Source organism: Sycon ciliatum, chromosome 8, assembly GCF_964019385.1.
Source record: "Sycon ciliatum chromosome 8, ocSycCili1.1, whole genome shotgun sequence".
In the NCBI taxonomy this organism is placed as follows: domain Eukaryota; kingdom Metazoa; phylum Porifera; class Calcarea; order Leucosolenida; family Sycettidae; genus Sycon; species Sycon ciliatum.
In genome coordinates, this window is record NC_088650.1 from 26,299,322 (window position 1) to 26,316,592 (window position 17,271).

At 45.4% G+C, this 17,271-nt stretch overlaps 2 protein-coding genes across 2 annotated transcripts in view; both read left to right on the plus strand.

Moving 5' to 3' along the window:
- Positions 1-116: 116 nt before the first annotated feature.
- LOC135822511 (myosin-IIIa-like) lies at positions 117-14,084 on the plus strand. The gene is made up of 15 exons (XM_065335293.1): positions 117-683; positions 4,232-4,297; positions 4,857-4,964; positions 5,196-5,315; positions 7,143-7,310; positions 7,634-7,728; positions 7,863-7,971; positions 8,577-8,688; positions 9,010-9,286; positions 10,368-10,506; positions 11,175-11,462; positions 11,813-11,888; positions 12,474-12,537; positions 12,774-12,842; positions 13,997-14,084. Exons 1-15 carry the CDS (start codon positions 549-551, stop codon positions 14,049-14,051), a joined length of 1,881 nt encoding a protein of 626 aa, XP_065191365.1. The 5' UTR covers positions 117-548; the 3' UTR covers positions 14,052-14,084.
- A 1,658-nt stretch (positions 14,085-15,742) lies between these two features.
- Positions 15,743-17,271, plus strand: part of LOC135822512 (protein split ends-like) — a 40,593-nt gene continuing 39,064 nt past the window's right edge. The window contains exons 1-3 of the mRNA XM_065335294.1: positions 15,743-15,839; positions 16,298-16,348; positions 16,600-16,672. Coding sequence (XP_065191366.1) covers positions 15,784-15,839; positions 16,298-16,348; positions 16,600-16,672 — 180 coding nt within the window. The 5' untranslated portion in view covers positions 15,743-15,783. The remainder of the gene's footprint in view (positions 15,840-16,297; positions 16,349-16,599; positions 16,673-17,271) is intronic.

Consider the following 17,271-nt stretch of genomic DNA (forward strand, 5'->3'; position numbering starts at 1 on the left):
CATATGCGCATGCAGACCACAAAGATGAGCACGAACAGCGTTTGCAGTTCGCGATTCGGTACGAAACGGTACGCGGTTCTTGTAGATCTGCGAGTTGATGCCACGACTAGTGTTGTAGACTCGACTGCAGGCCCGGTCGACCATGTGCGCGAGTCGTACAGGGACTATCCGAAGCCGGGAAGAGCTCAGGGTGTAGCAGCATTTTGTACAACTCCTCCGTTCGGTGTTTCATATTCGTACATTCAGATCAGATCAGGGAAGCTGAAGCTGTTTACCTACTTCGCAAAAGTTTGAGTGGACATCTACCAGACTGGTGGTGATCTTGGCGGAAAGCAATGACTAGCTATCACTTGGAGTAAAACAATCGACAATTCCAGAATTGCTGTGACTGGCGCTCCCAAAAGCAGATGTCAATCTCATCTTGTGCAAATAATTCTAGTGCTTTGGCTGTTACTTGCCGCAGAACAAGTATCTGACTGATGTGTGTAGCTTCCTGAAACTGTTTACCCGAGCCGTCAGGGAGCTGAGCCTGTGAATGGGCGAGTCTGATGGAGGAGGGAGCATCAGCGGAGGAGGAGTTGGACTTGTGTTGGGACGATGATGATCTCTCCGCGCTGCCTGAGCTTGACGAAGCTACGCTTCTGAGGAAGCTTCATGAGCGTTATGACCGGGGCAGAATTTATGTAAGTCAAATTTAGAAAAGACCTTCTCATGGAGTAACCAAACTGTGTACCTCAATAATGGTATTCAAATACCGGTAAACGAAACTATACGAGCATTGGGTTATTTGCCCATGCATGGCCCACTTTCGTGGTAGGGCTCTTGGTACCAGAGTTACGCTCATCTTATTACGAGTCGCAATTTCAGCATACACGCTACATCATCTATTCGAGGCTCCGAAAACGGGTTAGAAGTTGCTGTTAGGCTAGCCCGGTCTCCCTCCACGGGCAAAGGAAGGAAGAGGGAGTCGGCCCATGTACTTTCCGCAGTTCAGAACACCAGTCCTGCGCCTGTAATGTGTGATACTCTTCCGTGAAAATACACCATAAAGGTTCGAGTTGAGTTTGATATTGTTCATGACAGATAATGAGGCATTGAGGTTGTTACATTACTTCACTCAGTAGTGGAACTGCATGCTGTGGTCATCATGGCCATGGCCAGGATATCTCCTGGATGTGATAGCACTATTAGCAGGTAGGACAGCCAAGCTGTGGCAATCATCTGTAGGTTTGAAAAACCCCAATCCACTGATCAGGCTAGGCTTACTTATGACAGTCCCACACATAGCTCAGTTAGGCCCAGTGCTGTGTGCTCGGTGCGGTTCTATTTATAGCTGCTTGGCCCAGCCGGTTCAACTAGTTTCATATTATGGAAGTGAGGTGGCTTTTGAATGTTTGAGCTTTGTTTTGTACGCTGCAAAAATTGTGTTTCATTGGCATACAGTTCAGTCTTGGCGCCGATCATTCGTAAACTTCCAAATTTGGTGTTGAGTCGCACTTCGTTTCGGGCGCTATGATCTCGTGTTGTCTCCATGTCTGCTACGACTCTCTGCTGCAATCCGAATATAGGTGCCTGATATCTCCACGGAAAAGGTTAATCCAGTAGATATCTGATTTGGTCCTGATGGATTTCAATGTCCATTACTAGATACTAGGGAGGTTTCGCTCTACGGAATTACGTATGAAAATAACGTATGAACTGCACGGAATTTTCATACGTAAAAATCAGAGCTGTTGGGTTTCGCTCTACGTGATTTCTCCACGACTGCTAAACATGCGTTGTTGCTTTGGAGACGCGTTGGCTGCATGCGCCCACCGTATGCACCATGAACCGAAACCGCGTTTTCCATGATATTATGCACGTGGTGTACGGTGTGTGTACCTTGTGTTTCGCGCGGCTTGAATGTTGCCATGGACAAATGCGGAAAATGCGCCAAAATATTTCAAAAAGTCCTACGGAGGACCCAACGTAGGAAAGAGCTTTCCTACGGAAATCCGTAGACAGATTTACGTATGAAAGTTGCCCTCGCTCCCCGGCGCGTACGACATACGGATTTTCATACGTAATTACGTAGAGCGAAACCTCCCTATTATCATTGGGGGTGACGGGATGGAACATTATTGCTAACTCATGTATGCGACCCAGTCTGAATGGCAAGAGCAGCGTGCTACATGTTGGACTTTGTCCTGGTCAAACCCATCCGATTCCGATATGTCCACAGCCTTAGAGGCTATGCACATGATCCAGACCGACGAGTAGCATGCAAGAACACCGCCATCTGCCATTCACGACATACAAGTAGTTCAAAAGGCTTCAAATTGAGTACGTTTACTTGCTGTCTGATCATTTAGGAGTTATGCTCCAAAGTTTTTGAGGCAAGGGAACCTTTCGCGAGACAGTGGTGCTGCAAATGCACCCTTGCCGGACCCTACTCAATGTGCCCAAATAAGGTGAAGCAGTTCTCTGCAGGTATGAATAAACCAGGTAGTCTAAGGATTGGGAAACAACACGGTTGACTGGAAAGTGAAGCGACGGGGATTCGTTCCTGTGCTGCCCGTGGCAGTCGCCCTTGGGACAGGGCCGATTTATGCATGCTTGCATATGATGGCATCGCTGGTCTGTGCAATGCTTGGGATCAGCAGGTCAAGGGGTCAATCACAATCACCTCTTGCATAAACTGCAGCTCACGTAAGAATTCCAACTCCAGGATCGAAACGCATATTGTTTCGGGTAGTATGGTCTCATGCCGTCTCCCTTGGTGCTATGGCTCCCTGGACTAAACTAATTGTAAACAAACTTGACGCCTGGTTGGAGCTTATCAGAAGTGAAAGGATCCATAGTGGAAATTTAGCATCTCTAAATTTGCAATATACTTTCTTGCCTCTCTAGCTGGACCACTTGTGGTCCAAGTTGTGGATATTTTAAAAGGTATATTTGAATTTGGTACTAACCTCTCGCATACTCGCCTCGCACATGGCGCTTGTATTGCACAACCTCAACCAGGGTTGATGGGCCATGCTCACAGTTGAGCTTTTACTATCACAGCATTGCATAGCAAAGCGCTTCAGGCCATCTTAGGATGGACAGGTCTGAGTTAAAGGTTCACGAGATATAACAATGTACATGTGCTTCATTACTCAGTCTCAACACACACTCAATGGTCTCTTTGTTATGAAAACATTCTTCTCTTGACCATATTTTCGGGCTCGGCCCATCATCAAGGTAAACAAAAAATACAACAATCAAACCAAAGGCAACAACCAAGAAATGTAATTGATAAACTGTGAAGTGTAGTAGAGCAGTGAACGATGATGAGACATGTGTCAGCTATGGTGAAAGACTGGAGAGTAGGAGAGATGGTGAATAGGGAGAGAGGGAGAGAGAGAGAAGTGTGGAGCTGAGTTCATGTGTAATAATTATGTCAGTGTAAATATAATATATAATGGCGTGGAGCTAGAGTCCTAAGTGTGAAGACACATTGTTGCAAAGTACTACTAGTATGCAACTACCGTTGCTAGCACACATACACATACACACACACACACACGTACATGTACATGCACACACAGAGCACCCTTGTTATTGGGCCATCAAGTGCGACATGTGTATTCCATAACATCACAGTCAAAGTGAGTGCGTTTTTCAAACACAACAGTCACTCACACTTCAATATTCAAGCGCGAATGTGCAACAAATCTCACCTGGCTTTGCTGGAGGTGGTGTATACTGCTCCGCTAAACAAGAACTAACACGTTACTTTGTGTGCAAAGAAATGTGTGTGTGTGTGTGAAAATTGTCGCTGTTTTGCCATTGTAGTTGACAGTCCCCATTGTTGTATGATAATTATGTTGTGTATTGATGGTTTCACTATCGAATTGGGGCCACTTGCCCTCACACTTAGGTGTCAATTTGTCACCACTTTGACCCCCTAGAAAGCTGGATAAAAGGACTTGTTTGCTGCTGTTTATGTCACCAATGTCCCTACAAATACCTGATCAGATTTGCCAGTGGCTTCTGTGCTTCTCGTACTAGTTTGTCTTCCTCCAACTAAATCTCTACACACTCAAAGTCTCTGTTCCTTGAAGTAGACATCACAGGCTACTTCTGCTGGCACATTCTATTTGCGTGCCTGGCTCAGCCTGTCAGTAGAGCCCTGCCTGTGTGCACTGTCAGAAGATATAATTTGATAATTCTCTCATTTATCTGCCTTGTGCTATTACTGTATTTACAGAGCTATGTCGGAGATATCCTCATCGCCATCAATCCCTTCAGACGAATTCCTTTGTACGACGATAAGGTGCGCAATATTCTAGTTGCTTGTACGAGCATTGTCAGATGCCACGTGGCAAACTGTGTCCAGCGTAAACACCAGATACACAGCACTGGAGTCTGACGTTTGTCACCGCTTCTTCCTGGTCTAGTCACGGTTTAATCTGTGTTTTGTACGGAAGGTAGTGATCTTTTTGACATCAATGAGCTACCATTCAATGGTTGTCACTGAAACATTGTCTGTCTCAGTGGTAGGTAGCTGTTTGATATTGCTCCTGTGCCATTGCCTCCCTTTGCATATCTGATTCACAATCACTGGGATGTCATTACTGCCTTTGATCATTTCCTCTGGCTGCTCACTTTGTTGTTGTTGTTGTTGTTGTTGTTGTTGTTGTTGTTGTTGTTGTTGTTGTTGTTGTTGTTGTTGTTGTTGTTGTTGTTGTTGTTGTTGTTGTTGTTGTTGTTGTTGTCGTCGTCGTCTTTGTCGTCGTCATCGTTTGTGCTGGTGTCGGTGCTGGTTTCATCATTGTTATTATTGTTGTTGTTCCTGCTTGTGTTGCCGTCTTTGTCATCTTCGTATCATCCAGCACCATGAGCTATACAACAGAATGGACAGCATGCAAGATGTGGCTCCACACATCTTTGCAATCGGTGATTGTGCCTACAGGGCCCTCTGTGTTACCGGGAGTGATCAGGTAAGGGCATGATGATTGTGTGTTCGTGTGTGTGTGTGTGTGTGTGTGTGTGTGTGTGTGTGTGTGTGTGTATCTGTGTTATAATTAGGTTGCAGGTTATGCCAAGAAGACAATTCTGACAGTACTATCAATATTGCATATGTTTGTGTCATATGACTTATTTCCACTACTTGTGTGTGCTTGTGTGTGTGTGTGTGTGTGTGTGTTTGCACATGATTCCCTTCTTGTCAGGTGGTTGTTATTAGCGGTGAAAGTGGTGCCGGAAAAACGGAAACAGCCAAGCACCTAATTCGTCATGTCCTCCAAGTTTGTCATTCCACCCACTCCGACATTGGTGACCAGATCCTGAAGGTAAGAATGCCATTTTGATGCACTGGAGGGCGCACTGCAGCGTGTGTGTAGCTGTAGTGATGGTTTGCAATATGGTTGTGTCATTGGTGCTGGTGCGGTTGTTGCATGTGTAGCTCTGCCTCCTCTACACAGCCACGCACTTTGTAGTGGATCTGAGCGACTCGCGTCCCACTGCTGTAGAATCTACATCGCCTTGATCCTCAGACCTTGAGGGCGGTGGCACTCCTATGGATGCCGAAAGTTTCACGTGAACCGTGGATTGTTTTAGCCTGGTCATCACATTCTATCCCTCAAACTGCTGAATTCTGCAGTAAAGCCAAGTATCAGCCACAACTGAGTTCTCTGATTTAGTCCGAGCATGATTATTTAAAAAACCTGGACCAGTTCTTGTAGATTCATTAGTTTCCCTTTTCGAGAGTATAAGGCCATCATTTTTTATAGCTATGTTTCGCGTCGTCCGCACGCACACGTTTTGATTTTTTTCCGAAAAAAAATCTTACATGCACGGCGAGTGTACGATCGTGCGAGTCATCAGTGTGGACTGGTTGCATACGCGTATACGGCGAAGCTGAGATTCAGAAATGGCCTCTAGGCCAGCGTTGGTAAATCGTTTGTTCGGCATCTGGGAGCAATATTCTACGAGCTAACACCAGACAGCATGTAATCGCCTCAAGCTGAGAGGATGCGTCGTTCCGGAGGTCTTTGCACCGCTGCTGAAGTCTGAGTACAATAATCCAGCGAAGCATAGGCACCAACGGTTGCCACCTCTGTCCAAAGTGAATATTTACTCATGCTGATAACCCGGATGTTGTGCTTCGATGTACGATTTTTCTTTCGAATGTACACCATGCACGAGCTATTGTGCTATGTACAGTGCATACACTACCTCTGATGAGCCTTTTTTTTTGCAACTTTTTATTTTTTCCACCTCTCGCATATGATTCTGGAAGTTGAACTGACGCGAAACATAGATATAAAAAATGATGGCCTAACTTTGCTAGAATCCTGTGAACTCTGCACCCTGCTGGTTCATGTATCAATTTTCACATGCAAGTAACTGTACGTTCATGAGTTATGGTTGTTTTTGAGGCTGGTAGATGAATAGATTTGATACTCGTTGTTAAAGAGATGTCAGGTGCAGCTGAAGTGAAACCGGTTCTTCAAGTTAACCCAGTGGCAGAGTGTTGGTCAAAGGCAGAAGAAGTCCCAGGCTTGGAATGACGTAGAATTGCATACCGTAGTTCCGCGCATATAAGCCCATGGCCTAATATACGAAATAATGCATTTTTTTGGAAAAAATCAGTAATAATGGTTCGTTTTTTAGCCCTGGGCCGATATTCGAATTTTGAAGGCAGCTGGCACGCGAAAAAGTATAAGTCCGTGCGCGGTTGTTCGCCTACCGTAGGTACCGGTACTGGTAATGTAGTCTGCACTGACATGCTGTACTACGGTGTTTGGGTCTGTTTATTAGCCCATGGGCCTATACGCGGAGGTGGGCTTATATCCGGATATAGGCCCATGGGCTTATATGCGGATATAGGCCCATGGGCTTATATGCGCGGAACTACGGTAGTGTGCTACTACTTAGTTCTAGTGAAGGTCTTTTTGTGGACTCCGATCAAAGAGCGAGACCTCCACATTTCATCACAGTGTGCGTTTAGTGCCACATAGAGGCATTCGCTGTGATCAGGACACTTGTTTGACGGGGTGTCCACATTCAAGGGACTCAGCTGTAAACATGCATGCAACGGTGACTAGCTCTGCAAGCTAATGCCATGGGGTGATGCCGGTGTTGATGTCTAAATCCTATGTTCCACCAATCTTCAGGTGAATCCGCTTCTGGAATCTCTCGGCAATGCTGGCACGGTGATGAACAAGAACAGCAGTCGGTTTGGCAAGTTTTTACGTCTCCACTTCACCCACCAAGGAACGATTACTGGCGCCAGTCTGGCTCACTATCTGCTTGAGAAGTCGCGAGTGGTCCAGCAGAACAAGGTGCGCGGCTATGTGTGGTTTGTGCCCTTGTTCATCATGTTGTATCAGTATGCTAGGCACATTCCGTGCTGCCTGTTGCAATCTGATTTCTGGTGAATGGTTCTGTGTATGACTGCACCGGATTGTTATGTGCATTCGCTGCTGGAGCTGCATCGTGTTTAGCCCTGATTTGATAAGGCATAGTCCCACCAAGCACAGACTATACTGCTGCAGTAAGCTTGCTAGCTCCTTACTGTGACCGATTTCCGGTGATTTTTGATATTCAGCATTGAATTGCATTTCTGGTCTCTTCCTCGCTCTCCTGCTTTTGTTCACTTCTGCAGAGCGAGAGCAACTTCCACATCTTTTATCAGCTTATGGCTGGACTGAGTGTGGAACAGAAGGGTCGCCTGGGCTTGACAGAATACCGTGATTTCAAGTGAGTCTTGTTGGTCTAGAACTTGGGTGTGGTTGATGTTAGCTAAATGGGAAGGGCTTGGTCTAGTGCATGTGTGCAGCCCTGTTTCTAGTCTCTGTGCAATTCTCTTGTGGGATGTTTCTGCCATTGGACAGGTACTTGAATAACTCAGGCACCTCGGTCGACTTACCAAGCCAGTCGCAACTCAGAGATCAGTTCGATGAGCTCCAGCAAGCCATGTCTATTGTTGGATTTGAAGAATCGGTAAGTGAGTGCATATCGAAGAGGATTTGAGCTGCATGTTTTATTATCGATCAATGTCCTTCCCAAACACGCACTACCACAATATATTTCACAACCGCGTGACCATGACAAGGCAGACTGGAGAAGAACACAGAATTGTCATGCTTGGGATCTGAAACACAAAAAACCTACCGCAGCATTGGCTGGTCTGCTGGCAGGAAGGCTCCTGCATGCTGGTTTTCGAATGCGACACAACGATTCCTTCTGTGCCTAGCGGAAAGTTTGGCAGACAAAGCTGTGAACATCAACGAGCGATCAGAGTGAAGCGAGCAACGCAATTTGATAACAGGAAATACCTGTTCTCACATGAATGAAACAAATGCTATGCACCTGACTCATTATAGCGTCGCATACATCCGCATCTGCACACGGTGTGTGTGTGCGTGTGCAGCCCTACTCTGCATCCTCCCTTTGTCTCCCTGATTTGAGTTGATGATCGACATGATTCCATCCCGGCACATGATTCCATCCCGGCACATTCTCATTGGACTGGGCTGAAAGCAACGTGATAAACTGAATTTGTATTATGGCCATGTTGGGCATACCTTGTTTGCTTTGGTGCACAGGACATCAATGGTCTTGTGTCATCCATTGCGGCGATCTTGCACATCGGCAACCTGTCATTCACTGACAAATCGGACAAGGCCAAGCTGCTCAACCCCGACCTACTTTCCCATGGTAAGGGCATCCAGTACGCCACATTCTCGTGTGAATGTGGTCAAGATTGGGCTTACTATTGCCGTGTTACCAGTACTTGCCCGCACTTATGTCAGCCTGATGTCCTGGACAATCCAGCACGTTTTCTTTCAGGTCTTTTCTTTGTTGACAGTGGTGACACGCAACACAACACAGCATCAACCTCGACTCCCGTCTCTCTCTCTCTCTCTCTCTCTCTCTCTCTCTCTCTCTCTCTCTCTCTCTCTCTCTCTCTCTCTCTCTCTCTCTCTCCCTCTCTCTCTCCCTCTCTCTCTCTCCGGTCGTTTTTTTCTTTCTTTCCAGTGGCGTCTCTGATTGGTGTAGACTCTGCACAGCTGCTAGCTGCACTAACACTGCAAGTTACCGTGGCCTGTGGAGAGACTATCAAGCGCTTCAACACGAAAAAGCAGGCAATTGAGTTCCGCGACAGCCTGGCCAAGCTCATTTACAGCTGTATCTTCGAGTGGGTTATTAGTTTGCTCAACACTATGCTATCGCCAGAAGGTATTGACGTCAAGTCGAGCACAACCAGTATTGATGGCAAGACAAGCGCAGCACCCCCGGAACCAAGTCCAGAACTGTAAGTTCAAAGAAATATTTCTTTGTCTTTGTCGTTGATGTTTTGAAAGTTGTTCCTATGCATATTGCTCACTGTTCTGTGGAAAGTGCTGTAGAGAATACAATCCTATCAGCATGACAATGCCTTACGGCTTACGCACATTCGGCTGAATATCACTGGCCCACAGTAACCAGACTCAAGGGCTTATACAGCCGTAGCAAGACAAATGACCAGAAGTGAATCGAACCTGAGCATACCTCGTCAGTGTGTTCAAGTTGGCAAATTGGTGAGGTGCGCTATGTTAACGCATGCTCCGTACGCGGAGGCATACACGACCCACACACAGACCCACACACAGACACAACAATAGTTGGTTGGCACCACAGGGTAACTGGGCGAAGGAGCTGGCAGTGTGTAACCATGGAGGCGGTCGACCCGACAGACGCGGGGACCGAGAGTGAGACCGAAATGGCGGCTGACCTGCCAAGGGCAGTAACCGAATAGAGTGATTTGGGAGAGTAGAGAGGATGCTGCCAGCTACTGAGAGTTCAGTGCCCAATCCCTGCTTGTTTGTTTACCAGAGTGAGTTTGGAAGAGGAATGAGGTGAGTAGTATAAACGGGGTGCTACAGAATGAGAATTGTAACACAATGAAGTCGGTGTGGGTGGGTGGGTGAAAACACGGAGCAAAAGTCATGCGAGCCAATGCAACTAACAAAGAGAGCCAGGCACGAAGGCGGCTGAAAGGTGTACATATGCAACGCGAGCTGCTGAGAGAGTTTGCGCATGCGCACAACGGCGCATCCGTGAGTTGGCGCGAACACGTGCGTGATAGACGTCAGCATACAGTGAAAACATTATGTCACCGCGTTAACATACTTTAGCTACGCAAAACTTGCACTAAGTCTACATGGGCTGCTTTACAATGTCCTAAGCATTGCCTTCCTGAGCTCACAGTCTCGAGCAATGGTATTGAATATGCTCCCCCCCCCCCCTACCATTTACGTCAACTTGCTGTCAAGCCACCCACCCACCCTCAGTGATTCATTTTTTGCTCCTTTCCTGTTTTTTTGTTCTTGATTCTTTTTTGTTCTGTGTTGCAGTGGGGATGCTGACATTACGAAGGTCGCCGAGTCTCGGAGAGCTCCTGACATCTGCGTGCTTGACATCTTTGGATTTGAGAACTTCTCCTACAACTCCTTCGAGCAGTATTGCATCAACATCGTTAACGAGCAACTGCATGTGAGGAGAATAATGTGGTGCAGTGCATCATAGAGCTTTTCCAAGGTTGTGCCAATGGTCACGTTTTGGGGTCACGTGCGAGAAATTTTTGAATTGCTGGTGAACAGGCGAAGCCCAGTTCACGTTCACGTTGTATGGGAATGGATGCGTGGAGGTGAAAGAAGCAATAGAATGGCGCTCCGCTTGATGTCTGACATTCGTGTTGAATCAGAGCAGTTGCCAGGAAGCCCTTCCATAGCTTGGGCGAAAAAGGACAAGCTTTAGAATCACTCCAAGCGCTGGCGGAGACGAACCTGTCACATTTCGTATAATTTTCAATGCATTTTGACATGCGACCTGTTCACCACAATCTCGGGGTGATCGCCAGGACGGTGGCAGGAAAGGCGTGCTTGAAAAAGCTCTATACTCTCACTGAGAAAAGCGACTATGCTTGCTGTCAATGACCCCTTCTTGGTATGGGATTTTTACCGCATCCAATCACCTACAGCTACGTTGTGCAAGGCACGGGGATTTGGTCAAGCAAGATGACCTGCTTTGGTAGTCTGTGCTCGCCATGTCATTGAAAACTGATCTCTCTCATGCGCGCGCACCCTTGTGTGTGTGTGTGTGTGTGTGTGCGCGCGTGCGTGCGCGTGTGTGCGTACGCGTGTTGCCTTGCTTGTCCACAGTACTACTTCAACCAGTGTATATTTGCTTGGGAACTACAAGAGTACGCACGCGAGGGCATCCACGGCGCAGATGGCGTTTCCTACACTAACAACCAGGAAACTGTCCAGCTGTTTTTTGGCAAGCCCCTGGGTATGCTGGCGCTTTTGGACGAAGAGTCGAAGCTGCAAAAGGCCACCGCGTTGACGCTCTGCTCCAAGTTCTCACACAATTGCAAGAGCCACCCGTCATTCGTAAAGTCAAAGCAGCAGAGTCGTCCGCTGTTTGCAATCATGCACTATGCAGGAAAGGTGAGTTCAGCGTACCACCTGTGATTCACTAGATCTTTTTTCATCGCTCACAGTTGCACTCCCCTGAGCTGTAAGCTTTGAGTGTACATACTGGTGGGGTACTGTGCCATACTGTATGCGTTGTTATGCTGTGCGACTGTCACCATGCATCTAAAGTCCTTTGAGAATCATACAATAGTGCAGACCTGTAAAATCATCGAGATGGCTTTGTGACACGTCGTTCCTCCTACGCTTGTTGTAACATGCCTGGTAGCAAAGGTTTGATATGCACTAAATCACCATTATAATATCCCAGTGCATCTGTTCACGGTACATGCTATGTGTTCCTGTGTTTCTCATTACTGGCCTAGGTTGATTATGATGCATCATCGTTCCTATCTAAGAACCAGGACACCATAAGTGATGCCATAATTAGCTGCTTGCAAGGCAAGTTGTATTCCATCTCCTTTCTTGCTTCTGCTGCATTCATGTGGCAAGGGTCATTGTGCATTTTGAATACTGTACAGGCAGAACATTTCGTCGGTCAATAATTTCGTCCAACTCCAAAGAAAAGGAGTTCGTCCGGTTGTAAATTTCGTCCATGGATCATACGAGTGTATTGAAAAGCTGGACAAATCGACTTTAGTCCGGCATTAAATTTAGTCCAAAAGCTCCTTGGACGAAAAAGACCAAATTAATTATTTTCCAGACGAATATTTCTGCTTGTACACTACTATTGACTGACGAAATGTTCTGCCTGTACAGTAAGTTTGTGAATTTTGGAAGGACTAATCCAGCATACACGTACATGTACATGTATAATTATAATTGTTCAATCAGTGCTATAATACTTGTGTGTTGTCTGCAATATTTTGACTCTGATGTGTCCATGTTTCTTTTGTGGCGGTAGCTACTTATACATGTGTATCTTGTGTAAAGCCATATGTCAGCTTATGTTTCTTTTGGGTGTGTGCGTTTGTGTGTCTGTGCACGTGTCGGCTGTGTCCTATTGTTTGTTTTTTCGGGAAACAGAGTCATCGAATGAGTTCATTCAGACTGCTATCAACACTCACACCAAGAATCAGGCGCTATACAGGTACTGTACAACCTCTGGTCTCTTTCAGCATTTTTGTTCCGTTCCCAGCTTTGAGGCTGCTTATGAAAATGAACCAAAAACGTTCAATACTACTAGTACCCAGAGAATTTTGTATGCCATCTCTGCGTGTAGAACTATTGTTTGATCGGTTCAGATATCCTTTGGCGATAATTGGGCACATTGTACACATTTTTTGTTTCTTTCTATTTGTGATGACACCTCGTTTGTTCTTGCAGTGGTGAAATGCCCAAGAATGTCGGCAATGTCCTGTTGAAGTGTGAAATACCTGCGTTCCAGGTGTCCAGGTAAGGCCACAGCAATTCAATTTGTCACTTGAAAACATAGAAGAAACATCAGTGGATGATAATAATTATACCGCTTAGGGTAGTTGGGACCTCTAGTGCCCATCTTCTTTACATATTTGAGGTTACTGGCAATATGGCGATCGAATCTGAAAAAAATCTCTCGGTAGATCTTCGGGGAGTACGCTTCTCCCAAACCTGTTTGTCTCTGCTTTCCAACTAAGTTACTTTGGGAGAAATTTTGACAAAGGTTTATTGCACGTCCATGAAAAATTGATAATTCCTACAGACATCTCGGTAAACTTTTCCAACTCGTGTTTCAAAGAACTGGCCACATTACGTAGCCACGAAGCGGGGTGCCAGCTAGGCCATTGCATCACTATTGATCCTATTGTTTTGAGCTTCCAAATGCGTTTTTCTCAGAGACTTTGTCAGGTTTTGTGTGTGGTGCAACGTTTACGGACACTGCATTTGAAGTTCAAATCTACCGTATTTTGGGTGACATCTTTGCGCCTAAACCAGTGTGCATGACTTGGGCTGTGTTTACATGAGGCGTTTCAACCCGGGTTGAGTTCGACCCGGGTCAGATTTCAACCCGCCATGTACACAAAATGAATGGCGCGTTAACATGACGCATTGCGCTTGACCCGGGTTGAAATTTCGCCCCGGGTTGATTTCAACCCTCCTCCCAAGGGGAGGGTTGAAATCAACCCGGGTCAAGAAAATCGTACAAACGTACTTCTGTGCGTATCTCGCGCCAGGTTTGAACAGCACTGCACATGCAAGTTTCGCGCGAACTGATTCACGTGACCATACAGGACTCTAGAAGTGGACTTTTGGCGGCATATCAGTATTTGACTCGGGTCAACTGTCTTCATGTAAACGCTCACCTTTTTTTGTCTATCGTACAGACTTTCAACCCGGGCTGAACTCAACCCGGGTTGAAATTTCTCATGAAAACACAGCCTTAGAATTGGACCCCATCATCTTACTGTTTTTGTAGTTACTACTTACTAATATTAAAAATTAAAATGATTTTGTTTTCATGTGACTGGAGATTTTTTGGGATTGTCAGGAAGGGTGGTACATGGTGTCAGGAAGGGTGGCACATGGTGTCTTCTCCTGAATTTGTAGTACACATCCTGTGTTACCTGCAGCAAGTCAATATTGTCAGGAGGCTCAAAGCGGCTGCCCGACCACCAGGACTCGTAAGTCTTCTGTCCTCGTGTATTGTTGTATGGATGGCATATATTCTTCATTTCCGCAGGCCAGTTGTTATGAGCGCTTTCCTCTTCTTAATAATTCAAAGCACTATTTCACCCAAAGAGACCCTTGATGCACTGCTGCCTCTGGGCTACCTTTTTTACAAACAAGAGAGAAGTTACGGCATTGCAGCTGTATAGGCAACGCAGAGCCGTTTGCTGGTCTCTGACCAAACAGCCACACTTGTCTGCTTTGGAATGATTGGTAATGGTTTTGCAACACCCATTATGGATATACACCTGAGCACTTTCCCACGATTTTGAAGTACTGTGTTTCAGTCTTTCTTCTTCCCTGTGTGATGTTTGTGCTTGGACTTGCCATGGATGATTCACATGCCTGAGTTCTGTGTGTGTGTGTGTGTGTGTGTGTGTATTTGTATGTGTGTATTTGTATGTGTGTGTAAGTGTGTGTGTGTAAGTGTGTGTGTGTGTGTAAGTGTGTAAGTGTGTATGTGTGTATGTGTGTATGTGTGTATGTGTGTATGTGTGTATGTGTGTATGTGTGTGTGTGTGTGTGTGTGTGTGTGTGTGTTTGTGTGTGTAAGTGTGTGTGTGTGTGTGTGCGCGTGTGTGTGTATGTGCATTTGTGTATTCCATGTGTGTGTGTACCATGTCCAGGTTAAAGAGCCAGTGAGTCAACTCGTGTGCGGATTGTTTTGCTCCGTTGGTGACTGTTACCCATGCTACTTTGCCGGCAGCAGCCAGTTAGGCCATGGGTTGTTCTGCTCTGTTATGCCATATGCTGTGAGATCCTGGAACAACTACCCTTCTAAGACGACATGTTTGTGAAGTTCAAAAGTAGTTTTGATGAGAGGAACATGATTTCGAGCGGTTAATTCTGGGAAATTCTTTCGGTTATGTGCAGGTAAAAGTCAACCATTTGCAGATGAACATTGTAGAGGGTGTACAGTCCATTTCAAAACTATAGACGCGTACCTAGGCAAAAACCGTTATGCCAGCATCTATACCACATAAAATCTGTGATCACTTTGTGCATAAATTTTTCCAAATTGGGCGTCTGTAATCCAATTGTTTAGAAACTATATGAGGGTAATTGTGGAGCGGACCTGAGCAATATTCTCAAACAGTTCCAGCCAAATTTGAAATATTTCAAAAACCCTACGCGTCTATAGTTTTGAAATGGACTGTAGAAGTGCTCCATTGCTGAACCCTACACTCCTTGATATGCCTATACTGAACCCTACACTCCTTGATACCGTATGTCAGCGCCTTTAAAGCCATGGCCTTATACTCGAAACACCGCTGCTTTCCTAGATATTTTAGATGCAAAATGACTCACCCACTACGCCATGCCATAAAAAGTCAAAGTCGACACAGAAATTTCAATCTAAATCTACTTGTTCACCCTTCCTGCTGGGCTGTAAGTTTGTTAGCATAGTACTTATTCCTTCATTTTTTGCAAAATATACTTCAAATGCCATTTCATTTATGAAGCCCATGGCTTTATAGCTGAGACTGGCTTTATAATCGAATATAACGCCACGGCTTTAAAGGTGCGGACATACGGTATGCCTATACTGAACCCTACACTCCTTGATATGCCTATGTTATGCTGGCATTACAGTATACTAGTAGCCATGGCATTCCCATTAAGATGCCTGTCCCCAGCCCTTATCCAGATTGACCAGGGTGTATAACATTGTTTATGATTGTGGTACGAAATGTGTGTTATGTGCAGGAGAAGTATAGAACTTGATGTGACGAAAAAGAAGCAGAGGTAATGTTGTGGCTCAGTTCGTGTTGCATTTTAAGTGTCCTAGGTTTCTCGACCTACTTTATCTCATTTCCTCCTGCTTGGCGGCCCCGCACCTGCTGTTCTTCATGGGCCAGCATGTTGATAGGTATGCGTGTATGTGCGCGCAAGCACGCACACATGCACGCACACACACACACACACACACACACACACACACACACACACACACACACACACACACACACATGCGCACTTGTTTTGCAATTGGACCCTGCAAGGATAAGCTGCTGTGTAGTGTACTTTGTCTGGTCAGATGAATTGCACGAGTACCTGGAGGCTTACTTCACACAAACAGTATGACTGCTATATGCACACACTGCGTAAATTATCTGTGATGTTCTTCAATAATCCCAGTTCTTGGGTGATGGGTTGTTCATTGGAGAATAACTCTATGACCGTAATTGTCCTTTGTTGTCCAGCTACCGGCGCTCTACAAAAGGTGGACTTAACTTCGGCAAGCGTTCTACGAAGTAAGCTCATGGCATTCGCCTTTTCTAAAAAGGTTTCTTTTCTTTAATAGTGAGAGATTGCACTGTAAATATTCTCTTTCGGGCCCTGTTGCACTGACCTTTCCCTTGTAGTTGAAAGCATACATGGCCTTGGACATGTATGTGCTTGTTTTCAGTCGTAAGCCAATTGCTTTTTGCTCCATGTGTAAATTATGATATCACTGTATTGTGTGATGCTATGTTAGTGGCTTCTGCATTTCTGCTGCTTGCAGGAGGTCGCGGAAGAGCCAAAATAACGGGCAATCTGGCAAGAAGTCGTCCACAACGATAGCTAACTTCTTCAAGGTAAGCTATTGCCTCGCGTGTGTCACACCTCATGTGGCAGATGAAGTGACAAGATATGCGCTTGTGCTGAATGTGCTGTATAAGCAGAACATTTAGTCGGTGAAATAATTTTGTCCAACTCCAAAGAAAGGCAGTTCGTCTGGTGGGAATTTTCGTCCATGGATGTTGAAGCGCAGTAAAAGGCTAGACAGATCGACATTAAGTCCTGCGATTAATAGTATAAGTGAAGCGGACATTACAAAAATGATGAATGAGAATACATGTATCTAAGATGGTTGTTCCTAATCGATTTTCTTGAGACTATCATCATTCTTGAGACTATCATCACTTTCCCTGATGATAGTCTCAAGAAAATCGATTAGGAACAACCATCTTAGATACATGTATTCTCATTCATCATTTTTGTAATGTCCGCTTCACTTATACTATTAATCGCATTAATAAAGTTATTGTCTCCTCGTCGCCTTTTCATTAAGTCCTGCATTAAAATTAAATTTTATCAAAATTTAGTCCAAAAATTCTTTGGACGAAAACAAAAAAAGTGACAAAGAGTAGTACTATTTCCACTGAAACTCGCCCAAAGGGTGACCTTAACTTCG

Bases quoted from the DNA above. Each gene is read 5' to 3' on its own strand.
- LOC135822511 (XM_065335293.1), top strand. From the start codon at position 549: ATGGAGGAGGGAGCATCAGCGGAGGAGGAGTTGGACTTGTGTTGGGAC. The intron at 11,463-11,812 runs GTGAGTTCAGCG...TTACTGGCCTAG, and splicing joins TCATGCACTATGCAGGAAAG to GTTGATTATGATGCATCATC. The intron at 12,843-13,996 runs GTAAGGCCACAG...TGTTACCTGCAG, and splicing joins CCTGCGTTCCAGGTGTCCAG to CAAGTCAATATTGTCAGGAG.